At 40.2% G+C, this 22129-nt stretch overlaps 1 protein-coding gene across 5 annotated transcripts in view; it reads left to right on the plus strand.

The window, feature by feature from the left end:
* Positions 1-357: 357 nt before the first annotated feature.
* The window catches only part of PCDH7 (protocadherin 7), a 266653-nt gene continuing 244881 nt past the window's right edge, over positions 358-22129 (plus strand). For 4 of the 5 annotated variants that reach the window (XM_030948518.1, XM_030948521.1, XM_030948517.1 and 1 more), the window contains exon 1: positions 358-5685. In XM_030948518.1, the coding sequence (XP_030804378.1) occupies positions 2515-5685 (3171 nt within the window). In that variant the 5' untranslated portion in view covers positions 358-2514. Of the gene's footprint in view, positions 5686-9190; positions 11375-22129 lie in introns of those variants that run through there. The other variant, XM_030948522.1, reaches the window with a different exon arrangement.

The raw sequence follows: 22129 nt of genomic DNA on the forward strand, positions 1-22129 counted from the left end.
TCAAAAGGAGACGCGAACTAGAGACGTCAGAATAAGCAAAGTTGAGTCGGAGAGCTTTACCATTAAAGTTTATTTCCCACTTACCCAGGTAGGTGACGCTACATTTTAGCAATCATCGAAGCAGCAAGTCTGTGTTCGGAAATAAATCTGTTACTTCTTACATGTGTTTCTTCTACTAACCCTCTCACTCCCTTCCTGATCATATTCTCCGAGGGTTTTTTTTTTTGTTGTTGTTGTTGTTTTTTCTCCTTGGATACCCACAAACATGCTGAAAAGACACATTCAAAACATGGTAATAGGAAGAACACAATCACAAAGACCGAGGGGCTGAAACAGCACTAGGAAACAGGACGAAAGTCTGAGATCTAAGGCAGTCCCCCTTCCTCCCTGGAGTTTTATGCAGTTACAGTGACTGCAGCTATTTCACAAAAGCACCGACACAACAGGGGAAGGTGGGAATCTGCAAAACGAGTTTCCTTACCAGCTTGATTCCGCAAAATGCAGAATAGAAGAAAAGAAAGGCGAACAAACATTTGCTTTAAAAATCGTTGCTCGATTCACAGTCTATAGCGGACGTGGGGAGGGAAAGGATAGGAGAAAATCACTACAGATCACGGGGTTGAGAAAGCCACAGAAGCAACACTCGGGCGTGAAATGAGGATCGGTTTTGAGGACTGAACTGGTGTTTTGTGATGAGCAGCTATCCCACTTGCAGCACTAGCAGCAGAGACAGAGGGTAAGACTGAGCTTTCTGGAGTGCAGCGCTTGACTCGTCCTCCCTCCTCCACCTCCCTCCCTCCCGCCCTCCCTCCCTCTCTCTCTCTCTCTCTCTCTCTCTCTCTGCTCTCCCTCTTTCTCTCTCTCCCTCTCTTTCTGAGTGTATGTAGCGCAGGCGGCTCTGCTGCTGCAGCGTCAGGGAAGAGCTACCGAGAGAGGCTTCAGCAGCTCCCTCCACTTTGGGCAAACTTGCTGGTTTACCGCTTCTTCTTCCTTTTTTTTTTTTTTTTTTTTTTTTTTTTTTTCCTTTTTTTTCCTTACGAGTGGGAAGCTTCTCAATTGCCATTCAACATTTTAAAGCACAAGCCGGTCTGCCGTGAAAGCGTCTGATCCACACTTCTCTGAAAGACACAGGAGGGAATACACAATTGCAGATTTCACCCACTGTGGCGGTGCAGATCACAGGAAACAACTGACTGATACAATTTTATTTGCAAATAGAACTCTGTATTTTTTTTAATCGCGTCGCGGCTCTTTTCCCCTCCCCTTTGCCATTCCGCTTTATATGGATGTAATTCAGAATCTGTGTTAATTCACATGGGGGATCCAGTTACATCTTGTTCCGCTCCGGGTATAATTACGAGAGACCAATAATCGCCTTTGGACACATAGTTTTGTTGCTAACCTTTGAACTGAAAGGATCAAGTTCAGATCTGGTTACCTGCATTGGGACGGGAAGGAAGAGGAGAGAGAGAGAGAGAGAGAGAGACTGCAATCTCATTTGTGAATCGCTCTCAGTGCTGCAGATCCAGATTGCTTTAACACATGCAGTGCAAATGCAGGTAAGGCACACACACAAACTGCGGATGCAAAAACAAACTTGGGACTGTTGTGTGTCTATGTTCTTATCTCCAGCCTCGCAAATTCTGGGCAAACGGCTTCTGCAGTTTCTGTATCGTTGCTTTGTGACTAATGACCTTGCGCAGAGTTGTTAAAAAAAATCCGCTCCGGAGAAAGAGCTGAACATTTTAAGCGATCTCTGAAGATGGATTTGGGTGCTTTTCTGCCAACCAAAGGGGATATTCTGTGGACTGCACTGTAATACTCGGGGTTCTCCTATCAGCTGTGCAGCTACCGACATTATTGGGATTTTTTTTTTTTTTTTTTTTTTTTTTTTTTTTTTTAAGAACTGCCTATTGCTAAGAGGATTTGGAGTTTTCCCGGACCCAAGCCCTTTGAATAAAGCAAATCACAATTTTTTTCCCTGTGTGTGCAGAGAGGGGGAAGAATAAAGCTATTGCCTTGCTCGTAAACGGCTGAGAGGGAGAGAGAGAGAGAGAGAAAGAGAGAGAGAGAGAGAAAAGAGAGAGAGTGTGTGAATTGTAGTTAACTCTAGTGTTGAAGACGACGACCTGGGGGGCTTCGAATCATACAGTACTGCTCCTGCTTTTATTGCAAACCTTGCAAAGTGATTACAGTAAAATCAGAGAGGAGGAGGAGAAGGGGGAGGAGGAGGAAAATCCCATCCTATCTACTGAGATGAATCTTTAAAAAGCAAAATCCACTGTCCCGTGAACTGTAAGTATATCGTAACTGGAAGGCAGGGAGAGCAGCAGAGGAGCCAGCAGCAGGGTTTTGACCACCAATTGCACCAGTCATGAGACAATAAGTTTCCAGAAATAGAAGGATTTTATAACTGATCACCTGGACTCTCAGCCGCACTGTTGGCTTATCAGGGGAGTTTATTGGGGGGCAGGTGGGAGTGAGAGGAGGGCGGGGGGTTTCGGTACGAGGAAGATGAGGAAGATGCGGACCCTCCTTCGCTTTGTGCATTGCTGCTGCTGCTGCTTCTTGCTCCTCCTGCCTCCGCCGCTCTGGGTCAGCCTCGCAGCGGCTAAGCAGCTCCTGAAGTACCGGCTGGCCGAGGAGGGGCCCGCCGACATCCGCATCGGCAACGTGGCTTCCGACCTGGGGATCGTGACGGGCTCCGGAGAGGTGACATTCAGCCTGGAGTCGGGCTCCGACTATCTCAAGATCGATAACATGACCGGGGAGCTGAGCACCACAGAGCGGCGCATCGACCGCGAAAAGCTGCCGCAGTGCCAGATGATCTTCGACGAGAACGAGTGCTTCTTGGACTTCGAGGTGTCTGTCATCGGCCCCTCGCAGAGCTGGGTGGACCTCTTCGAGGGCCGGGTCATCATCCTGGACATCAACGACAACACCCCCACCTTCCCTTCCCCCGTCCTCACGCTCACCGTGGAGGAGAACCGGCCCGTGGGGACCCTCTACCTGCTCCCCACCGCCACCGACAGGGACTTCGGCCGCAACGGCATCGAGCGCTACGAGCTGCTGCAGGAGCCCGGCGGGGACGGCGGCCGGCGCGGCGGCGGGGGCGGCTCGGCCGCGGCGGCCCCCGAGAGCGCCCCCTTCCCCGGCGGCAGCAAGCGGCGGCAGGAGGCGGAGGCGGCGGCCCGCAGCAGCGTCTTCGAGCTGCAGGTGGCCGACACCCTGGACGGGGAGAAGCAGCCGCAGCTGATCGTCAAGGGGGCGCTGGACCGGGAGCAGCGGGACTCCTACGAGCTCAGCCTCCGTGTGCGGGACGGCGGCGACCCGGCACGGTCCTCGCAGGCCATCCTGAGGGTGCTGATCACCGACGTGAACGACAACAGCCCCCGCTTCGAGAAGAGCGTCTATGAGGCAGACCTGGCGGAGAACAGCAGCCCTGGGACCCCGATCTTGCAGTTGCGAGCCACCGACCTGGACGTGGGAGTGAACGGGCAGATCGAGTATGTCTTCGGGGCGGCCACCGAGTCCGTCAGGCGCCTACTGCGGCTGGACGAGACCTCGGGCTGGCTCAGCGTCTTGCACCGCATCGACCGGGAGGAGGTGAACCAGCTTCGCTTCACTGTCATGGCCCGAGACCGGGGCCAGCCCCCCAAGACAGACAAGGCCACTGTCGTGCTGAACATCCGGGATGAAAATGACAACGTGCCCACCATCGACATCCGTAAAATCGGGCGCATCCCGCTCCGGGACGGGGTGGCAAGCGTGGCCGAGGATGTGCTGGTGGACACCCCCATTGCCTTGGTGCAGGTGTCAGACCGGGACCAGGGTGAAAATGGTGTGGTGACCTGCACCGTGGTGGGCGATGTGCCCTTCCAGCTCAAACCAGCCAGTGAGGGTGAAGGGGAGCCACAGAATAAGCGCAAGTATTTCCTCCACACCTCGGCCCCTCTGGATTATGAAGCTGTCCGTGACTACAATGTGGTGATTGTGGCTGTGGACTCAGGCAGCCCCAGCTTGTCCAGCAACAACTCCTTGCTGGTGCGGGTCGGGGACACTAATGACAATCCTCCCATGTTCAGCCAGGCTGTGCTGGAGGTCTCCTTCCCAGAGAACAACTTGCCTGGTGAGAGGGTGGCCACAGTGGTTGCCACAGATGCGGACAGTGGCAAGAATGCTGAGATCACCTATTCATTGGAGGCCTCGCCCCTCTCCTCAGAGGCACCGGGCAGCATCTTCAGCATTGACCCTGACTCTGGGGATGTGTCGGTGCAAGCAGTGCTGGACCGTGAGCAACGGGACACCTATGAATTTCAGGTGACAGCCCGGGACAAGGGGGTGCCATCGCTGCAGGGCTCCACCACAGTGGTGGTGCGAGTGTCGGACCGCAATGACAACGAGCCGCGCTTCATGCAGGATGTGTTCACCTTCTATGTGAAAGAAAACCTGCAGCCCAACAGCCCCGTGGGTATGGTGACTGTGATGGACTTTGACAAGGGCCGCAACGCCGAGCTCAGCCTCTCCATTCAGCCTGGAGACCACGAACAGGCAGCTGGCATCTTCTCCATCGAGAATGACACTGGGACCATTTTCTCAACTGTCTCTTTTGACCGTGAGCAGCAGACCAGCTACACCTTTAAGGTGAAGGCAGTGGATGGGGGTGAGCCACCACGGTCTGCCACAGCCACCGTGTCTCTCTTTGTGATGGATGAGAATGACAATGCACCCACTGTCACCTTCCCCAGCAATAGCTCCTACACTGTGCTGCCACCCTCCAGCAACATGCGCACTGTGGTGGCCACAGTGGTCGCCACTGATGCTGACACAGGTCTCAACGCTGACCTCAACTACAGCATTGTTGGGGGCAACCCCTTCAAACTCTTTGAAATAGACCCGGCCAGTGGTGTGGTGTCACTGGTGGGCAAGTTGGCCCCCAAGCACTATGGCCTGCACCGCCTGGTTGTACAGGTGAATGACAGTGGGCAGCCCCCCCAGTCCACCACTGCCCTGCTCCATGTCTTTGTCAATGAGAGCCTGTCCAATGCCACTGTGGTGGAGAGCCAGGTGGCTCGCAGCCTTCACACCCCACTGGCCCAGGACATTGCTGGTGATCCCAGCTATGAGCTGAGCAAGCAGAGGCTTAGCATAGTCATTGGCGTGGTGGCTGGCATCATGACCGTCATCCTTCTTATCCTCGTGGTGGTCATGGCCCGCTACTGCCGATCCAAGGGCAAGCACGGCTACGAGGCCGGCAAGAAGGACCATGAGGATTTCTTCACCCCCCAGCAGCACGACAAGGCCAAGAAGCCCAAGAAGGACAAGAAAGGCAAGAAGGGCAAGCAGCCCCTCTACAGCAGCATTGTTACTGTTGAGGCTTCCAAGCCCAATGGGCAGCGCTACGACAGTGTGAACGAGAAGCTCTCGGACAGCCCTGGCATGGGCCGATATCGCTCGGTCAACGGTGGCCCAGGCAGCCCTGACCTGGCCAGGCACTACAAGTCGAGCTCACCGCTGCCCACGGTCCAGCTGCACCCACAGTCCCCCACTGCTGGCAAAAAGCACCAGGCCGTGCAGGACCTGCCCCCAGCAAACACCTTCGTGGGCGCTGGCGACAACATCTCCATCGGCTCGGACCATTGCTCCGAGTACAGCTGCCAGGCCAGCAGCAAGTACAGCAAGCAGGTAAGAGCGCTGCACCCCGCGGGCCCCAGCACGCAGACACACGCACACAGAGCGGGCGAGGAGCCGGGATGCCCGTCCCCCCGTCCCCCCGCCTCCCGCCCTGGCACAGGCACACACCCCGTCCAGGTTCAGTGACCCGTTCAGTCTGGTGCCCCCGCCCCCCTTCCTCCAGGCAGGCTGTCAGGTGCACAGACCAACACACAGCACGAAGGAAGGACAGTCAGACATCTTTATTGCTATTACTGTAATTTTTATCATTGCCTCCGCTTATCGGATCCGGCAGCCAACCAGCCCGTCCGTGCAGCCGGCGCTGCCCCGCCGCAGGCGCGGCGGCAGCCGGCCGCGGGGGCCGGGCTCTGTCGCCAGTCCCGACAGCGAAGTGTAAGGCAGCCTGAGATGCCTTTATCAGCCGCGAGCCCGGAGGCCAAACCCGGCGGTTTTGGGGGGGTCGAGGGGAGATCAGGACCCCCCACCAGGCGGAGCCGCCATCCCCCTCCCGTTCCCCGGCCCCGCCTCCATCAGCCTGTCCCGGCGCTTCCCCCACCGAGATGCTTTCCCAGCCTTAGGGATGTGTCAGCTCCGCCTGAGGAGGAAAGTTTCGCCTCGGCAGCCAGTTGTTTCGGGGAAAAGGGGGTGCTGCCTGCCTGACGCTTCCTAAAGCTGTGGGTGAGAGTGGATTTGCAGCCCCAGCGCTGAAGCGTTAATGGCTGTAATTACCGGGTCTTTCATTAGGACCAAAGGCTTAAATAATCTACACAGCCTATCTGTGCTCTAATTTACACCACAGAGATTTGCACTCATTGCAGCAGTTGCTCTGAATACACATAAGCGTTAGTTTAGATCGCACCTCAGTATGTTGTGTTCTCATTGCTTTTTTTTTTCGGCCCCTCTTGCTTATCTCATGAAATTTCATTCACGCTGAGAGGCCCTAATTTGCTCGCCCAGCTGCTGCATAGCTCTGTTTGTAGTCGTGAGACCTCTCGGAGCGAAATGTGCCTTCAGGGGTGCCACGAGTGGCTGGCTCTGGTCTCGGCTGTGTTGCCAGGGCTCGGTTCAGTGAAGCTCCCATAGCCTAAAACTGGTGATGGTAGGGACAGTCTTTACAGTCCTTGAAAATAAGATAGGGATAGCACAGAGGAGAATCAAGCTCCTAAGTGAAGGCTTCCGTTTATTTTATAAGACGCTTATGTACCCTGAACAGAGGTCCTTCTTTTTTTGGGGGAGTACTTTTTGGTTGATAGTATGTCTAAGATAACATCCTGAACGTTTTCTCAACCACTATGCATGTTACACAGGAAGCTAGAGGCAAATGAATGCTGATTCATGTAACTACACATCCAAGTCTGGAACAGGGAAATTCTGACTAGTTTCACAAAAATGTTTTCTTTTCCACTTATTAACATGCAAATATGGTACACGATGACATTTTTTATACTTTGAAATGTTTGCTAGTTTACTAAAACTGAGGTTTTACAAGTGTTGCCAGTATTTGCATTCTGCTCAGAAATACTTAAAATATAGTAGCATAAAACTAATTGTATAAGCCACCCTGTCCAGTCTTTCAGGTCACCAAAATGGTGATTGTAATATCCACCAGTGCCTTTGCATATGTGGCTATGCAAGTGATACAGACTTATAGAACGTTTGACACAGTAGTTTCTGTGTGACACATTTCATTAATGCTGTCCTAGAGAGTACATCACAATTTCAGTTTGAGAATAGTCTGTATAAAATACAAATTACTAAGTTCTTTATCTTTCATCTCGCAAGGCTTATTAGGCACAGAGTAGATTATGCCATTGTAGCAAACGCTGGAATAAAAGTAGCAATGGAATATATGCTAATCACATATCACTTCTTTCTTGATACAGCAATTCATCTAAACATATGGATTATAATCTGTTAAAGTGTAGTTTAATTTCAGTGTAAAAGAATGATTTGCATTCTAAGAGTAGGAAAGGTAAAGGAATACATATTACAAATTTCTGTTTTGCTTGATAAAAAATCCTCAAACTTGTTTAAAATTATAATACAGTAATATATTTTGAGTTACTTAATACATTCCAAGGATTTCTTTTGATATAAAATATATGAGAAAACTTAGTAGAAGAAAATGGCTTTATTGCACTTTTACAAAGTAGTGCATCTTGAATTACTCCATTACTTGCTTGCTGCAAACCAGTTTCTCAGTGTTGATAGTTCTCTTGTGTTAAATATTTAGCCTGTTAGGAATGTTCACTTATTCAAGTAGTTTATAGCCAGTATTCTAACGTCTTATCTATTTATTTTTACATATGTAGAGAGTATTTTCACACTTGTAAAGCATGCAAATAAATTGGAAATTGTCCAAGAAAACAGTAAAGGTAGTGTTAAATAACAGACTTTATGGGAGAGTCTATCCGTCACAAACCCTCTGTTTCCACTTTCCTATGTGTACTTGCCAGATTGTTGCTGAGTGACATTTGTATCCTTTTGCTCATTTTACATAGTACTGAAGACATTAAGACTTACTTGCATAAACAATAAATAAAATGTACACTTTTCACATGTCAAACATTGACAGTACAGTATTTCTCAGTTTAGCAGGCAAAACACCTGAGGATTTTTAACACCCAAACCACGTGAGCTCTTGTTCAGCACAATTGTTTAGAGAGAAATGTGAAGCAGATGCAGATAAAGGGTTCCAATGGGGTGCATATCAGATTGTTTCCTACTTCTGCTGTACTTGTGGGACAGAACCAGGAGCATAATGGTATGACTGTGGTAGGGAGACAACTTGAAATCTCTAAGACTGCCTTTGTTTACTCATTGTCAGTTCCCTTTGTTCTAAGGACACATTAGACAGTGTATAAAATTTTAGAACAAATAAGTGGACACAGCAGAACATACCTGCTCTAAGTTACTGGAGATGAGAGTGATGCTAATTACCCATTAGTGTAATTAGAATTGGTAACTGATACTTTCCTATAACTACAATACAGCAGTCAGGAATAAAGTCTCTAGTTACATGACCGACTGCTGTACCCCAGGGGACACAGGCTGTTTTCATTCCCATGATTTGATACTTAATTTTTAAGGTGTTGAATTCTTATATGAGTTTCAAAATACATCATGTTTGATACAGGACATTATAAAAGAACTTAATTGGAGAAAACTGCAAACAATTTGTAACTCTCCTTCTGACATCATGTTGTATAAAGTTTAAAACAAAATTCTGTATTCAGTAGACTTCTGACATTTCACAGCCACTATTTTTAGGAGATCGTTAACAAGTTTAACTCTTATCCTTGTCTTACTTAGCATGGTATTACTCGGAAATATTCTTTTAGCCTCTCACTTATCAATTCTCTCCTTCTCAGTAAAGCACTACAAATGTTTAAAACACTTAGCATTCCACAGGTCTTAATCACTTGCCAAAAGTTAAAGCTGTACAGAAGTGTTTTACTGAATGGGGATGAGTTTAAGTGTTTTTCTTGATCACGGATTTAAAATTTGAAACCTCCAGGTGCTGCACATTGCCTGTGAGGAGCCTGGATACTGGGATTTCCTGCGAAGACAGCCAAAGATAATGAAAGCTCAGTGCCTAAGGGGAATCACTTAACAGCTTGGAGAGCTACATACTTAATCATAGATCTCATAATGAATTTTAATTGTAAATACTTGTTTATTTTATCATTTAGTTACAGATATATTTTTGTAATATATACTTCACCTCTTTGTCTCACAGTGCAAAATAGTGTCATATAAGCAGTTTTATTTCAGTGAAAATTTTGATCATGAATCCATATGTTACCAACCACTCTTTGAAGAGCAGGCCTTTTAAACACTCTTTAAATGTTTATATTTCTTGGCCATCATCTTATCTTGGTTTCTGTTTTATTTGTTTTACTAAGAAATGATTATTGTCTATTTAAAACACTTCAGCTATAATGCTGAGGGTTTTTTTGCTTGTTATTTAAAAGATATTGGTCACTATAAGTGGAACTTACAGAAACAGTAAAGGAATTCCTACACAGAATTATTACTGTACATCAGATATTGGCTTCTATTGACTCTAATCAAAATTATATGCATATAATATTTTATATGCATATAAGTCTTACTTTAAAGGTCTTACTTTCCTGAAAGTGAAATACATAGAAATTAATTTCTGGGAAAAAATCCTTGTTCAGTAGCCAGTTAATTTATTTCATAGAATTTCAAACATTAATCAGTCTGCTGCAATATTGCAGTAGCATTTTGACTAGTTGGTTATCATGTATGTCAATCTATAAACTAAATGGATCAATTTCCTCATAAACATGCACATATACCCTGCAGCCCCAATAGCACCCCAAATTCATCCATTAAGGAGGCAATCAGTTTAACCATACAGGAGGGCATCATCTTTCCTCTTGTTTATGTACAGACACACACATACACAGAGAGGCTTATCTCAAAGGCTATTTTTTATATTCCCAAACACTTCTAAAGAATTATTTTTTTCACAACTTTAAGCTAAGTAAATACACTACAGTATAGTAATAATAATAAAAATAACAACGTAATTGTGGCACTAACTGTCATGTCAAAAAAAAACCACGAGAACATTGTTATTCAGTATAAACATTTACATTGGTGACTTCTTTCATACATTTAACTTTCATACTGTTTAGTGAAAAACGTACAGAAGTATTTTCAATTTTCTGTTCTCATTTTGCATTATGTTAAATATTTTACAATTAGTTTTTAAAAGTGACCCACATTTCACCTTCAGTAGCAAATTATGATGAGAGAGGGGCTAATTAAACATGAAATGGATGTATCATTGATGCTTTAATTATCTTTATTTAACAGAAAGTGTTCCACTGATAAGTGCAGCTTTTATTTTTTTCCTCTCCAGTAAAATCATCTTGTACAGTGCACAAATGACTAAGTTACCACTGAATCATTCTGCACTCCCAGGAGATGTACAGAGCCAAAAGGGACAGGATCTGAGTAAAGGAGGATACATGCTCTGAATAAGTAAAGAACTGTACTATTATAGGCAAAGGGTAGCAAGAAACATCTTTAAAAGGATAGAATCTGATTTATCAACTCAGACAGCTCTCTGGCATTATACATAGAGAACTTGGGTTATAACCATGGTTAGCAGCTTTACTATTGCTGTCAGTCTTTATGTTTCTGAGTGTGTTTCTTCCTCTTTCTCCCTCTCTCTTTTTTTTTTAAGTTTTTGTTTAGTTATCTGGTTTTCTAGTATTTGGGATAGTTGCTAGTTTGACCATCAGTACAGCTTTGTTTCATCTCTGCAGCTTCACACTCATTTTCCTTCAAGTATTTTCTTTCAAAAGTTTAAGAAGGTTTATGTACTTAGTAATATGCTAGGCCACTTTGACATATAAAACTAATCAATTTGGTTTAGCATTAAAATATAAAAGAAAATCAACAAACTTCAGAGGTAGTTAGCATTATAAGTCAACTAAATCCTTGACAAGTACTCTGAATTCTTCACTATAATTGCAAAACATTTTAGTACTTAATTACTAATCTTAACAAGATTAACATAATTTTGACTTTATATATAGGGAATACTGATAGAAGCATATGAGCAATCCAGTACAGTATTTACCAGGAAGATTTTCTAAGCAAGTCTGCTTCCAACAGACATTTAGAAGCTGTTAAAGCTGCAAAATATACTTTTTTCAATCTTAGGCCATATTATGTGAAATATGTTCCATGTAATTTATATTCTACATATCTCTATTAAAAAAAAAAACTTTTTAGATGGTTTTATTTCAGCATATGAGGAGAATATGTTATTTTTCTATTTTTCTTCCCTGATTTTTTTTTCCTGGAAGAGTAAGTTTGTTTTCTGTTATCAGATTTTAGACTTTTGTAGCATATACTATACATTCTATACTATACATTCATTTTAATCAATAATTGAAATGACAAAAATAGACCTACAATCAAGGATCAAAAAAATCTTTTAAATTATTGCTACTTTTTGTATATAAATTTGCATTATTTTAATTTTGAATTAACTTTGTAAAAGAAAATTGTGGCATGCATAATAGTATATTTCAAACTAGGACTAATTTACTGTTTTTCATATATTTCAGGAAATATACTTCCCAAGGTCACTTGTATTTTGTCGTTGTGGATGACAAAATATCACAGTAATACTGTAGTAACTAAGATTAGTGGGGCTTCTGAATTGGGTGGCAAGAATCAGAATGGAATAAGACCACAGTAATCCAGAGGAGATTTCAAACTTTTTCTTGTTTAAATGCAATTTCCTCTAAAAATATTTAACTGAGAGCAGGTCATGAACACAAGTCAAAATCTCAAAATGTGATTATACTGAAGTATGAGTTAGTCAAGTTCCTGAATTATGTCAGTGATACACACTGAAGTTGTCCAGCTCTGTGGAGATGTGCTTAGCATGAGTCATTTGCTCACTCTTATGTGGCCATTTTCGCTGACAAGAGATCTAAAATTAAAATTAAGAACAACTTTTGAAGGTATTAAAAACCCAAGGGATTAACTGTATAAATAGCACATAGAAGCAGTGTGGAGGAACCATTTATTATTACTTTTTGTGAAAGGAGAATATAGAAAAACTTTAGAGTAAATTTTTGTTTAGAAGTTTGAAAAAAACAATGTTCTGGCCCCATTTAAAACTGTAAGGTAGGTAAAAATGATGTAACTTTTTTATTGTTTATACTAGTAAAAAAAAAAATCATCTCATTTAGGCAAAAAGCTATTTTGAAATCATTAGTTTGTAAAATGGTGCAGCATAGCCCCAAAAGATGAGTTTTACTCAGAGTGGATCATAAACAGCACAAATGTTAGAAGGTGAGGAAAACCATTATCTTTGTCTTTCAAAACTTTATTTACCTTATTAACTACTAATAAGAGTGAGTATACTTTTTAAAGGCAAACATTTTTCTGTCAAATGAGATTTTGCTACAGATTTAATGTTCTAATATCTGAGTTTGTAACTGAATGAAATGAATGTGTCCTTGCAAGTAGCATTCTTGCAGTATTAGGAAGCAATAAAATTGATATTTATCAGTGTTTGATATAAGGTCTTTTATTATCTACAGATAATTATGGATGATGTAAAGTTAGTGTTTTAAGGCTAGATACAGAAAGTAGGTATTAGCTGATGCTGAAAATTGCTCATAGATAGAACCAGAATAAGAAATACTGGTTCCACCTGCTAAAAATTCAGAGACAATATTATATTGCAGTCATGTGTAAACAAATTCCTTTATGGTACCCCTTTTAAGTAAAAAAAAATTGCCACCTGAATTTTGAATGATCGTGTGATTATTGTGAAGAATCTGCCATAAACTCCATTCAAATTAGATTCTGGACTGGTGGTGTGGCCAGGAAATGTATTGTCTGTTATATGTCAAATGTTTTGTCTGTTGTAGCACTTCTCAAAGAGGAATAGGAGGGGGTGCTGTAATTTATTCTGTCTATCCATGTATAAATATCAAGGTCTCTTCAGCTCTGGAGCAGTGTAAAATACGAGAAGTAGCCCCTACTTCCTTTGGATACCAAATCTTGAGAGAATTACTTTAACACAGAGACTTATCCTTGGGTAAAAAAAAAGACCCTTCATCAGGACAATGCGTTTAAAGGATACAATTTGGGGTAGAATTATGTTTCTGACTTCAGTGTTGTGCTGGAAAATGAGCTAAAGGAAGTTATGGAGACTGTCATGGCATTCTGGTTATGGTGCAGCTATCTGAGAGGGTGAGCATCCTGATGTCAGCTTAGGTAGCGGAAAGTTCCTGTGCTGTCTGCACAGAGCTGCACGCACAGGGTGTATGATGCAAGACCTGAGTGTCTTCTGTGACTCTCTTCTGTAGCTGCAGCTCAAGGCCAAACAAAAAGCCAATCACTAAATCCTTTGGTTTACTTAAAGGAACAATATTTGAAATAAAATTAAGCACTCTGTGCATGTGGTGCACTTTGGCAGGGCTGAAAATTATTTTTCTTGTGAGAACTTCAGCACAATTTTCAAATTTGTGTGCCATACACGTGCCAATTCATAGAACAGAATCTGCATGTGCAGACACCTGATTACATATAAGCAATAACTGAATTTTCATTCATTGTCAGACCTCTCAGGTTGATGTTTATCTCAGGTGAAACTGCAGGTAATGTCTCTAAAGTCAATCATATTTAGCTAGTATTAACCACAGTAAATTATGTCAGGTGTTGTAATATTCAGAAAACGCTTAATATTAGAATAAAATATAGATAGAGAACACCAATTTATCAGTTTGGATGTTAATCCCCTGCATTTAAGTTATCAGCATGTATATAATTTGCAAATTAACAGAGTAGGTTTTCATCATGTATTACACCCAAATCGAAAATTGTCTTTCTAAAAGGGTCTGGAAATGATGTGGCTTTAATGACACTTCAAAAAAGTAAGATTTTGTTATTGAATACATTCTTGCTTAAACTAATGGTACAGCAAGAATACATACGTCAAGCTGCCTTTGTTGGTCCCCAGACAGGTCATGGTGTTTGTTCATGGAGCTGTGTGTTACCTCTTGTAGGCATATTTACAAGAAAACCTTGACCTTAAACTATGCTATCAACTTCATAATGCAAAATGTTGCTTTGGATGAAATCTGGCCATTTGCTTAGGAAAAACGGCTTGGTTTATTGCAAGTCCCATTTAAAGCACTATATTGTACAAGAGAAAATACTTCTGTAGTTTGCAGTCTTTGTAAAGGTGAAAGACAAGAGTGGAAATACAGATAATAAACCAACAGAAAATAAAAGTATTAGTTCATCTGCTCCTTATATTTTCACAGTGATATTTTAAGTCCCTATTTTACACTTTTGCTATTCACAACTTTTACAGTCTTGGTGGTTTTAACATACATCTGATCTGATCATGTCACACCTGCTTTAAGTGGGGTTACATTGCCTTAAAATTTGAGTAATGAAATAGTTAATCAGTTTCCTCATCTCCATCCATGTTTTCCAAATTGGTTATAATGACATAACATGTGCCTTGTGTGATAGTGAGAGAGGATATCCATCATTCTGCTGGATTAGAAAAGTGCTATTTTCAGTGAGCATGTAATTATATTCCAATTGCAGTACAAGTTTACAGAAGGACAGTAATTGATTACTTGAAAGAGAAATATTTGTTGAATTTTCAAGTAATGTTGTGAGTTTTTATATGGAGGGAATAATTTCACTGGAAACTAGAAATATCTACTTAACAGGGCATTACATGCTCAGCCCAGATCTTGGGTAAGATCTGTCACACTTAAGTGAATTTAGAAAATTCACTCAGATAACTCCTCTGACTATATGCTGAGTGTTTTACTTTTCTTCCTGTAATATAAGAGACTAAATTTTAATCATATACAGAAAAATTCCATTAAATTGAATTTTATTTTAATGGATTTTTTCTGAATTTGAGTAAAATTCATCTATTTCTAGAGCAGGTATCAATTCTGATAAGTAAAAGTGACAGCAGGTTGAAACAGAGCAGTACCTGTTTTCATGGAGTCTTTAAAATATGAATGATTTTCCAAGGAATTGCAACACAAAGCCTGGGTCATGTATTTTTGCTCAATTTGTTACTAGATGCATATGAAAGAGAAGAGAATAACATATCTGGACTAACTACAGTGCAGATGTGAGTAGTACTTCATAGCCTGACAGAATTACCACCGAGGCACAGTAGGAGTTTTGCAGCATATGGGTTTGTGTGATGGGTGGGTTCACCCCATAGGTTCAGTAACTGGCAGACCCTTGAGCAGACAGGAATTCACTAGGGCTTGATGCACCACAGTAATTCATTCTCTTTAAATTCACCAAGTTCATAGGTAGAAATGATAGGTATACTACTAAAATACTTGCTACTTGTGGTGTTTTTCTGTGCTTTTGTACAAGAATTTATAAAAGAAATACACAAGACAGCTTTAGTTTAGAAGTAAAGGAAACTTGTGCAAGTGTTTACAAAATGGCTCTGCATTTGCCATCCTGTGTTTTGCAGAGATCACTGCACGCTTATGTAATTTATCTTTTTTCATGCAACATGGGTCTTTAAATAATTATTTATAGTGTTGCCAATATTCTGGATCTTTGTTTGTTCTTTAGTGCAGATGAGTAACACTGTGAAATCCCTCTGTCCAGCATAAATTAGGAATATTTTGTTTTTTATTATATTGCAAAATATTTTATCAGTTGTGTTCTCCTATTTAAGGAGACTGGCTGATGCTTTATTCAGTTGGCCCTTCAGAAGCTGATGAATGAATTGAAAATTTATCTTGGACTTTCTAATACTGCACATTAGTGCACCTTTCTACAAACCTTGAATACTAAATTTATGCATTTTTTTATACTAGTTCTTAATTAAATATATGAAGGGACTGAACTGTTTAAATTATACTGTAAACTTCCTGGAGAATTAATGTTACAGAAATATGAAAGGGCTGGCTAAAGCATCACTCTACCAAATATTTCTAAAAGGCTTTATATATTTATAAGACTTCATGATCTACTATTGATGCAAATTACTAAGGATAAAAGAAAATCCATCTGTTATCAAAGAAAAAATAAATTAAATAAGTCCAAGGATTTGAAAGACTTAGCATTAAGGACTAAGTATTCATACTTTGTGACGGGTTTATAGTAATTGACAGTAGAAAAGACTTCCTTTTAGCATTTACAATGTGGGTTATTTTTTTTAAACTAAAGAAAATGACTTTGCCATAAAAGCTTCTCATGTAACATATCCTTTCTCTTTTCATAATTTCCTATCCTTCACTGAAATGTCTCAATTAAAATACAGCCTACACCATTTCATGTTGTGTTGGGCATTACTAGCTTTATTATTACCCTTACATTTAATCAAATGGTCAGTAGCTAAATAAATAGCATTTCATCAGGAGCTGTTGGTTTTCAATCAGCTAGGAAACAGATTACAGGCCTGAGCACAGATCTAAGGCTAGTGTCTCCAATCTGCAACTAATTGTGCACTGGTAATAGCACTGCCCACAGGCAAATCTTACTTGCTGTCCTGATCTATGATAGATTTTCCTGAATGTTAATATTACATCAGATGGAGTAATTTTGTTGCAGTTGCCATATTTAACCTTTCCTTTTTAACTGAAAATATATGTTGTTTGGAGATACTTCCTTCATGTTTAATTTCTGGAAAGAAATGCATAAAAAGAAATCTCAAGGGAAACATTATAGCCGTGCTTTTTCCTTTAGCTGCTCCTCTTAAAACAGTTTCTTCTATAGAAGATAAAGTACTGCTGATACTTAAAGAAGTACTTACATGTAATATTACATATTCTGTGGTTTATCTCAGGGATTGAGGACCATGTTTTACAAACTGCAGCAGGAGGCAGTGCTTCAGTCTCCCCTGGTGTGTGTGGACTAGCTGTTGAGGGTGTGGGTCCCGCAGTTCTTTCTGGATCAACTACAGATCACATAGTAACTGCATATAGCAGATGTGCAGATTACATCATTAAGGCATTATAAATATTCACATTTTTCCAGTGTGAAGTTGATGAGGGTGATTAAACACACAGCAGACCCAGTACTGTACCAAAACTCCATCATTTCAGGTGCATCACAAATTCAGATTGCACTGCAAAAGCTGCTTTTAAACAGCTTTTATAGAGGGTGGAATAGCAAATACTGCCTGTAGTCAGCACATTATAGTGTTCTGGAAGAAAACTGTCTTCTGGGCTGTGTACATTGTTCTTGTGAAATGATTCCAACAGTTTCAAATCTTTCTTTTCACCTTGCTAGTTATAGAAACAGCTCTTCGCTTTTTTCTCTAAAGCAAGTGGGAATTGTTCACTGTCACAAATAATAAATAACAAGAGTACCCGATCTGCAGAGCATGGAAGTGATAAAAACACATGCTTATGAGTGCTTGAGATTTCACAGCTATTAATTTTGAACTTTTTGATTGCAGTTCTGTTTTACAAGAGTGGATGCTGTTAGGGCAGCAGTACACAGTGACAATGAAGGATTATGACAACATGCATTTGTCACTGTGAGCTTGATAAAGTCAGTGTAAGAGATGGTCAGAAAATGCCCCTGAACTTGAAGTCATAAAATGTATCTTGCCTTTACTGAAAGTTAAAATAGTGAACATTTTTCTATTATTGCTAATGATCTTTTTCAATTAGAATTCAATACTAACATGAGTACGCTTGAGAAGGTTTCTTTGTGCATAATGAAATGTGTAGCTCTTACCAACATTAGTGAATTTCTTAACGTGCACTGAGGGAATCTAGGAGTTTTGTGCAGAATGCTGTTGTATATATAACACGTAATCACATACAGAAAGGTCCTTTAAAAAAGGTCAGCAAATACTATAGCAAGTTTGGCATTAATGAAAGTCAGAAGGACTCTTCAGACTTTCAAGAGTGCTTTAAAACAGTTTTTAAAGGAACCTAGCACTTGAAGTCTAAATTGCAAGTTTGTTTAAAAGTGCAGTCCCTGACTACTTCTATGTAAATCAAAATGTGGTAGATCATCTTCCATTTTGAGATTGTACCATTCACAGGTAACAGGAGTGTTTCAAATCAGAAACAACATTTTTGGATTATGGATAGAAAGAGGAATTTCAGTAATAATTGGACAGCATTCTGAAGTTGTATACCATAAGAAATTAGAAATTAGAATCTGAATACTTAATCTATAATATTTATGCTCAATTTTCAAGGTGATAACAGAGAAAAGAAATCCTCAATTATACAGCAGAAAGTCTGGAATAAGGGAAGCAATTGAGTAAGAACATGTCTAGAAATGTTAGTACTTCATTTTTTTTAATCTTTATCATTCTAGGGAATTAATCTTCAGCCTTTCTGAAATCCTCACAGAGCTGGTAATTTTTTTCACATTTTCAGAACATCATCAAAGCCATGCTAATCTGGACCAAGGGCATGTCTCAGAGTCCTTGAATCTCTGAAGAAAACATTTTGCTGTCTTTCCTTTTTTAAACATAATCGAGATTCACTTCAAACTTTCATAAAACCTTTAGAGAAGACAGTTTAATTATTTACAAGGCTGTTGTTATAGGATACAACCAACAGTTTACAGTTCATTGCAAGATTAATAAGAAAAAATTGCAAATCCAGGAGGCATATGTTCTCACTGAATTTCTGGCTCAGTAATTAGACAATCTGGCTACTGAGTGAGGTACATTTATGATAGGTTGTAATGTAGATCCCATGTATAAGGCATTGTAAGCCTATGATCTGGAGGAAGAAAAGGAAAGATATCATGAGAAAAGGAAATCCAGATTTTCTTTTTTTCCTGTAATGTGAATCTATAAGTATTTATTTTGTCTCCCAAAAGAAAAGGCCTAGCATTTGAGCAAGACTTTTCTCATAGAAAAGGAGAATTGTTGGACTTCTGTCATTTTTTATTTTTCTCTAACTCTAGATTTAACTCATCCAGATCTAACTCATCCAACGCTCTAGATTCTGGCAATGTCTTTCATTAATTAATATTTGTATATAACTTTGTCAAGCAAAACTTATACTCTCTACCTTCCTTATCATCTTCATCAAAAGCAGTGCACTTTTAAGATGCTGGGGAAGATAGATAGGAAAATTTAATCTTTCAGTATTTGTAGGACTGCATAGTTATTTTTTCTGTGCTTATATTTGGAATGATTTTTAAGGGACTTTACAGGAAGCATAAACTAGGCAACTACTACTAAGACATACAGAAAAAAATAAAGAGAACCTGTGATGGAAAAATTGCTTTCAAAATCTTTTTTCCCAGTTTTTCTTTTGTTAAATATGAAGATTCCAATTTTAAAAAGTCAACCTAGAGAACCTTAAAATATTTATTTATATGTTGGCTTTATGGAAAGCTGTTTTGAGAGCCAAATAAATCAATCTGTAAAATTGTTTGGTGTTTAGGGCAGAGAACCTTTACTGAGGAGGCAGTAGAACACATATGCTAACATATACGAGAATTTCGCTCACATATAACATATCATGGACTCCTATATTATCTGTCCTCTAACACCAGCTTTGTGCTCTGCCTTTATAGTCTCATCTTCCCAGTAGAAGTCTGAAGATTTTTGGATTTTCGTTTCAGTTCCCACCAAACCAGTTTATTTTTCTAATACTGTAAGAGTCAGATACTGCAATAAGAGATCAAATGTTATGAAAATGTGGAGACTGAATATTATTTCAATTTTGTTCCTTCTGCTGGATTACAGAAAGTGTTGTCAATGTATAAGTATGTTACTGTTAGGGTTTATTTGGTGTTTTTGTGTTTGTTTGATGTTCTTTATTTTTAATAATTAAATCCTATTCTAAAACTTTAAATATTTTAAGATCTGTGTATATATGAAGAAAGGTAAGACAGTGAAGACAGTAAAGGTCTTCACTGACAGACTTTCCCTGTCCCATGGAATAACAGCACATCTGTATGACTTCTTGGATACTGTTTTCCTGAAGAGGGGATTTCTTTCTGTTATAATAAAACCAAAGGAACAACAACAACAACAACAAAAATCAAAATTGAAAAAGAAATCCATATACCAAAAAACCCACCAAAACAAACACAAAAAAACCCCAAATCAACCAAAACCTGAAAAAATATTCCCCAACTCAGGTTGACTTCTGTTTTCATGAATAAATTCCCCTAGTCAAATTCACAGTCAGTCTGGAAAACACCTATGGCTGACCTATGCTGTAGAGAATAAACAGAGACTATGTCCGTTTTATGACTAATCCTCTGTCTTTCATGAAACCTTTTCTTTCCAAAAGAGGCTTAAGTATTTTGAGCACAAATGAAATAGTGCCCATGTTCTCTACTTTTCCATAATTCAAGAGCTAGGAAGCCTGGTTTGTGAGAAGCTTATTCTGTGACTTTGTGTGTAATTGACAGTGAAGGGGGAAAATGAGGCAATGCTACGCCTTTGCCAGTTCTTTTTAGAGGAAGGAATATACTTACTCATTAATGATCCCAGCTATGAATAGATTCATGGTTTATAGCACAGCCTTAGAGTGGGTTAAGAGAATTTAAGGGTTTATCGCACAGTCTTAAAAGAGGCTAAGAGAATTTAAAAGAAAGCTATTCAGACTGGAAAACTCTGGGTAAACATTTACCTATCTTCTTGGCAGTTCATTATTAAATTATATGTTGGCATTTTACAGTCATAGAAATAAAAGAGAGGTACAGACAAAGTAATAGAAACATTCTGATGACCTATTATTAGAGTTTAAGCTGAATAAATATTCAGCATCTAAAGTATGGAGCAGAGGTAATGAAAATCATTGGAAACTACCATCCACAGAGCATAATATCCAGTAATACAATTTAGTTAATTACGGTAATACATGATGCAGTATTATCACAATCTTTCTATGCCTTGGGCTTTAATTTGTTCAAAGTCTTAGAGTAGTTCTAAATAGTAGATGTTTCATGATGACTGGCAGATAAATGCATTAATATAACTGTAAAATAATGAAATCACATCAAGGTGTGGGGAGTTAAATTTTTAAAAATTATTTGTTAAAATCAAATATTCTTATCTTCCTCTCATCAGAGGAAGAATCCGCATGAGAAAGAATCCATGTGAGAAATACAGAACCTTGCTAACAGTGTGCTGTCATAAGCGTCCTTAAACATATGTTCAGTTCTGCCTTATTCTAGACATGCCCTTAATATCACTCTTTTGGTTTCTTGTCCATAGGAAGTAGATAATAGCATTTTATTGCTTCATGATCATGTTACAAGTTTGGAGAGAGGTCAGTAAAGGAGCAAGTGCTCTTGTTGCATGCAGAATTTTGTCCACACTCTGGGTTCTAGTCTGCAAGTCAGAGACCAAAATGTTGTGAGAGTCAGGTTCTCTGATCTGGTTGTGCTGTAAATCCTAAGGGAAGTGCAAACAAGCACAAATTGTAAGCTTACTGTATTCAGCTCTTAGAAATGTTGGGACTCTTTTTGTAGGACAGTTTGAAATTACCCTGATGAGATTATGTATCTTGTATATGTTTATAGAGATGGATTGCAATACACTGAAGTATGAATTGTAATGGATTTCATAACAGAGCTTAAATTTGGTTCTCTTGAGAACATAGAGTCTTACTAAATTTCTTATACCTTTTACTTTATTATAGTACATATTTAAGAATTACATTCCTATTTACTGATGTTGATAACAGGATAATAAATCTCTACCTTCTTTGTATGTTCAGTTTGTGTTTAATTATTGGAATACAGTAGATATTTTATCCTAATATTAGAGCATACTGGCCTTATTTAGCACTATTGAAATAAGCTTAACTTGACACATGTTGACTGTAGAGGGATTTCCCTGTATTACTCTAACTCTGTGTTCCCTTGAAAGATTAAAATAGCTGTGATAGAATTATGTTTAACTCATTTCTATGAAAGTATTTCAGGCAACAGAACAATTGTTACGTTC

This window comes from Camarhynchus parvulus, chromosome 4 (genome assembly GCF_901933205.1).
Source record: "Camarhynchus parvulus chromosome 4, STF_HiC, whole genome shotgun sequence".
NCBI lineage: Eukaryota > Metazoa > Chordata > Aves > Passeriformes > Thraupidae > Camarhynchus > Camarhynchus parvulus.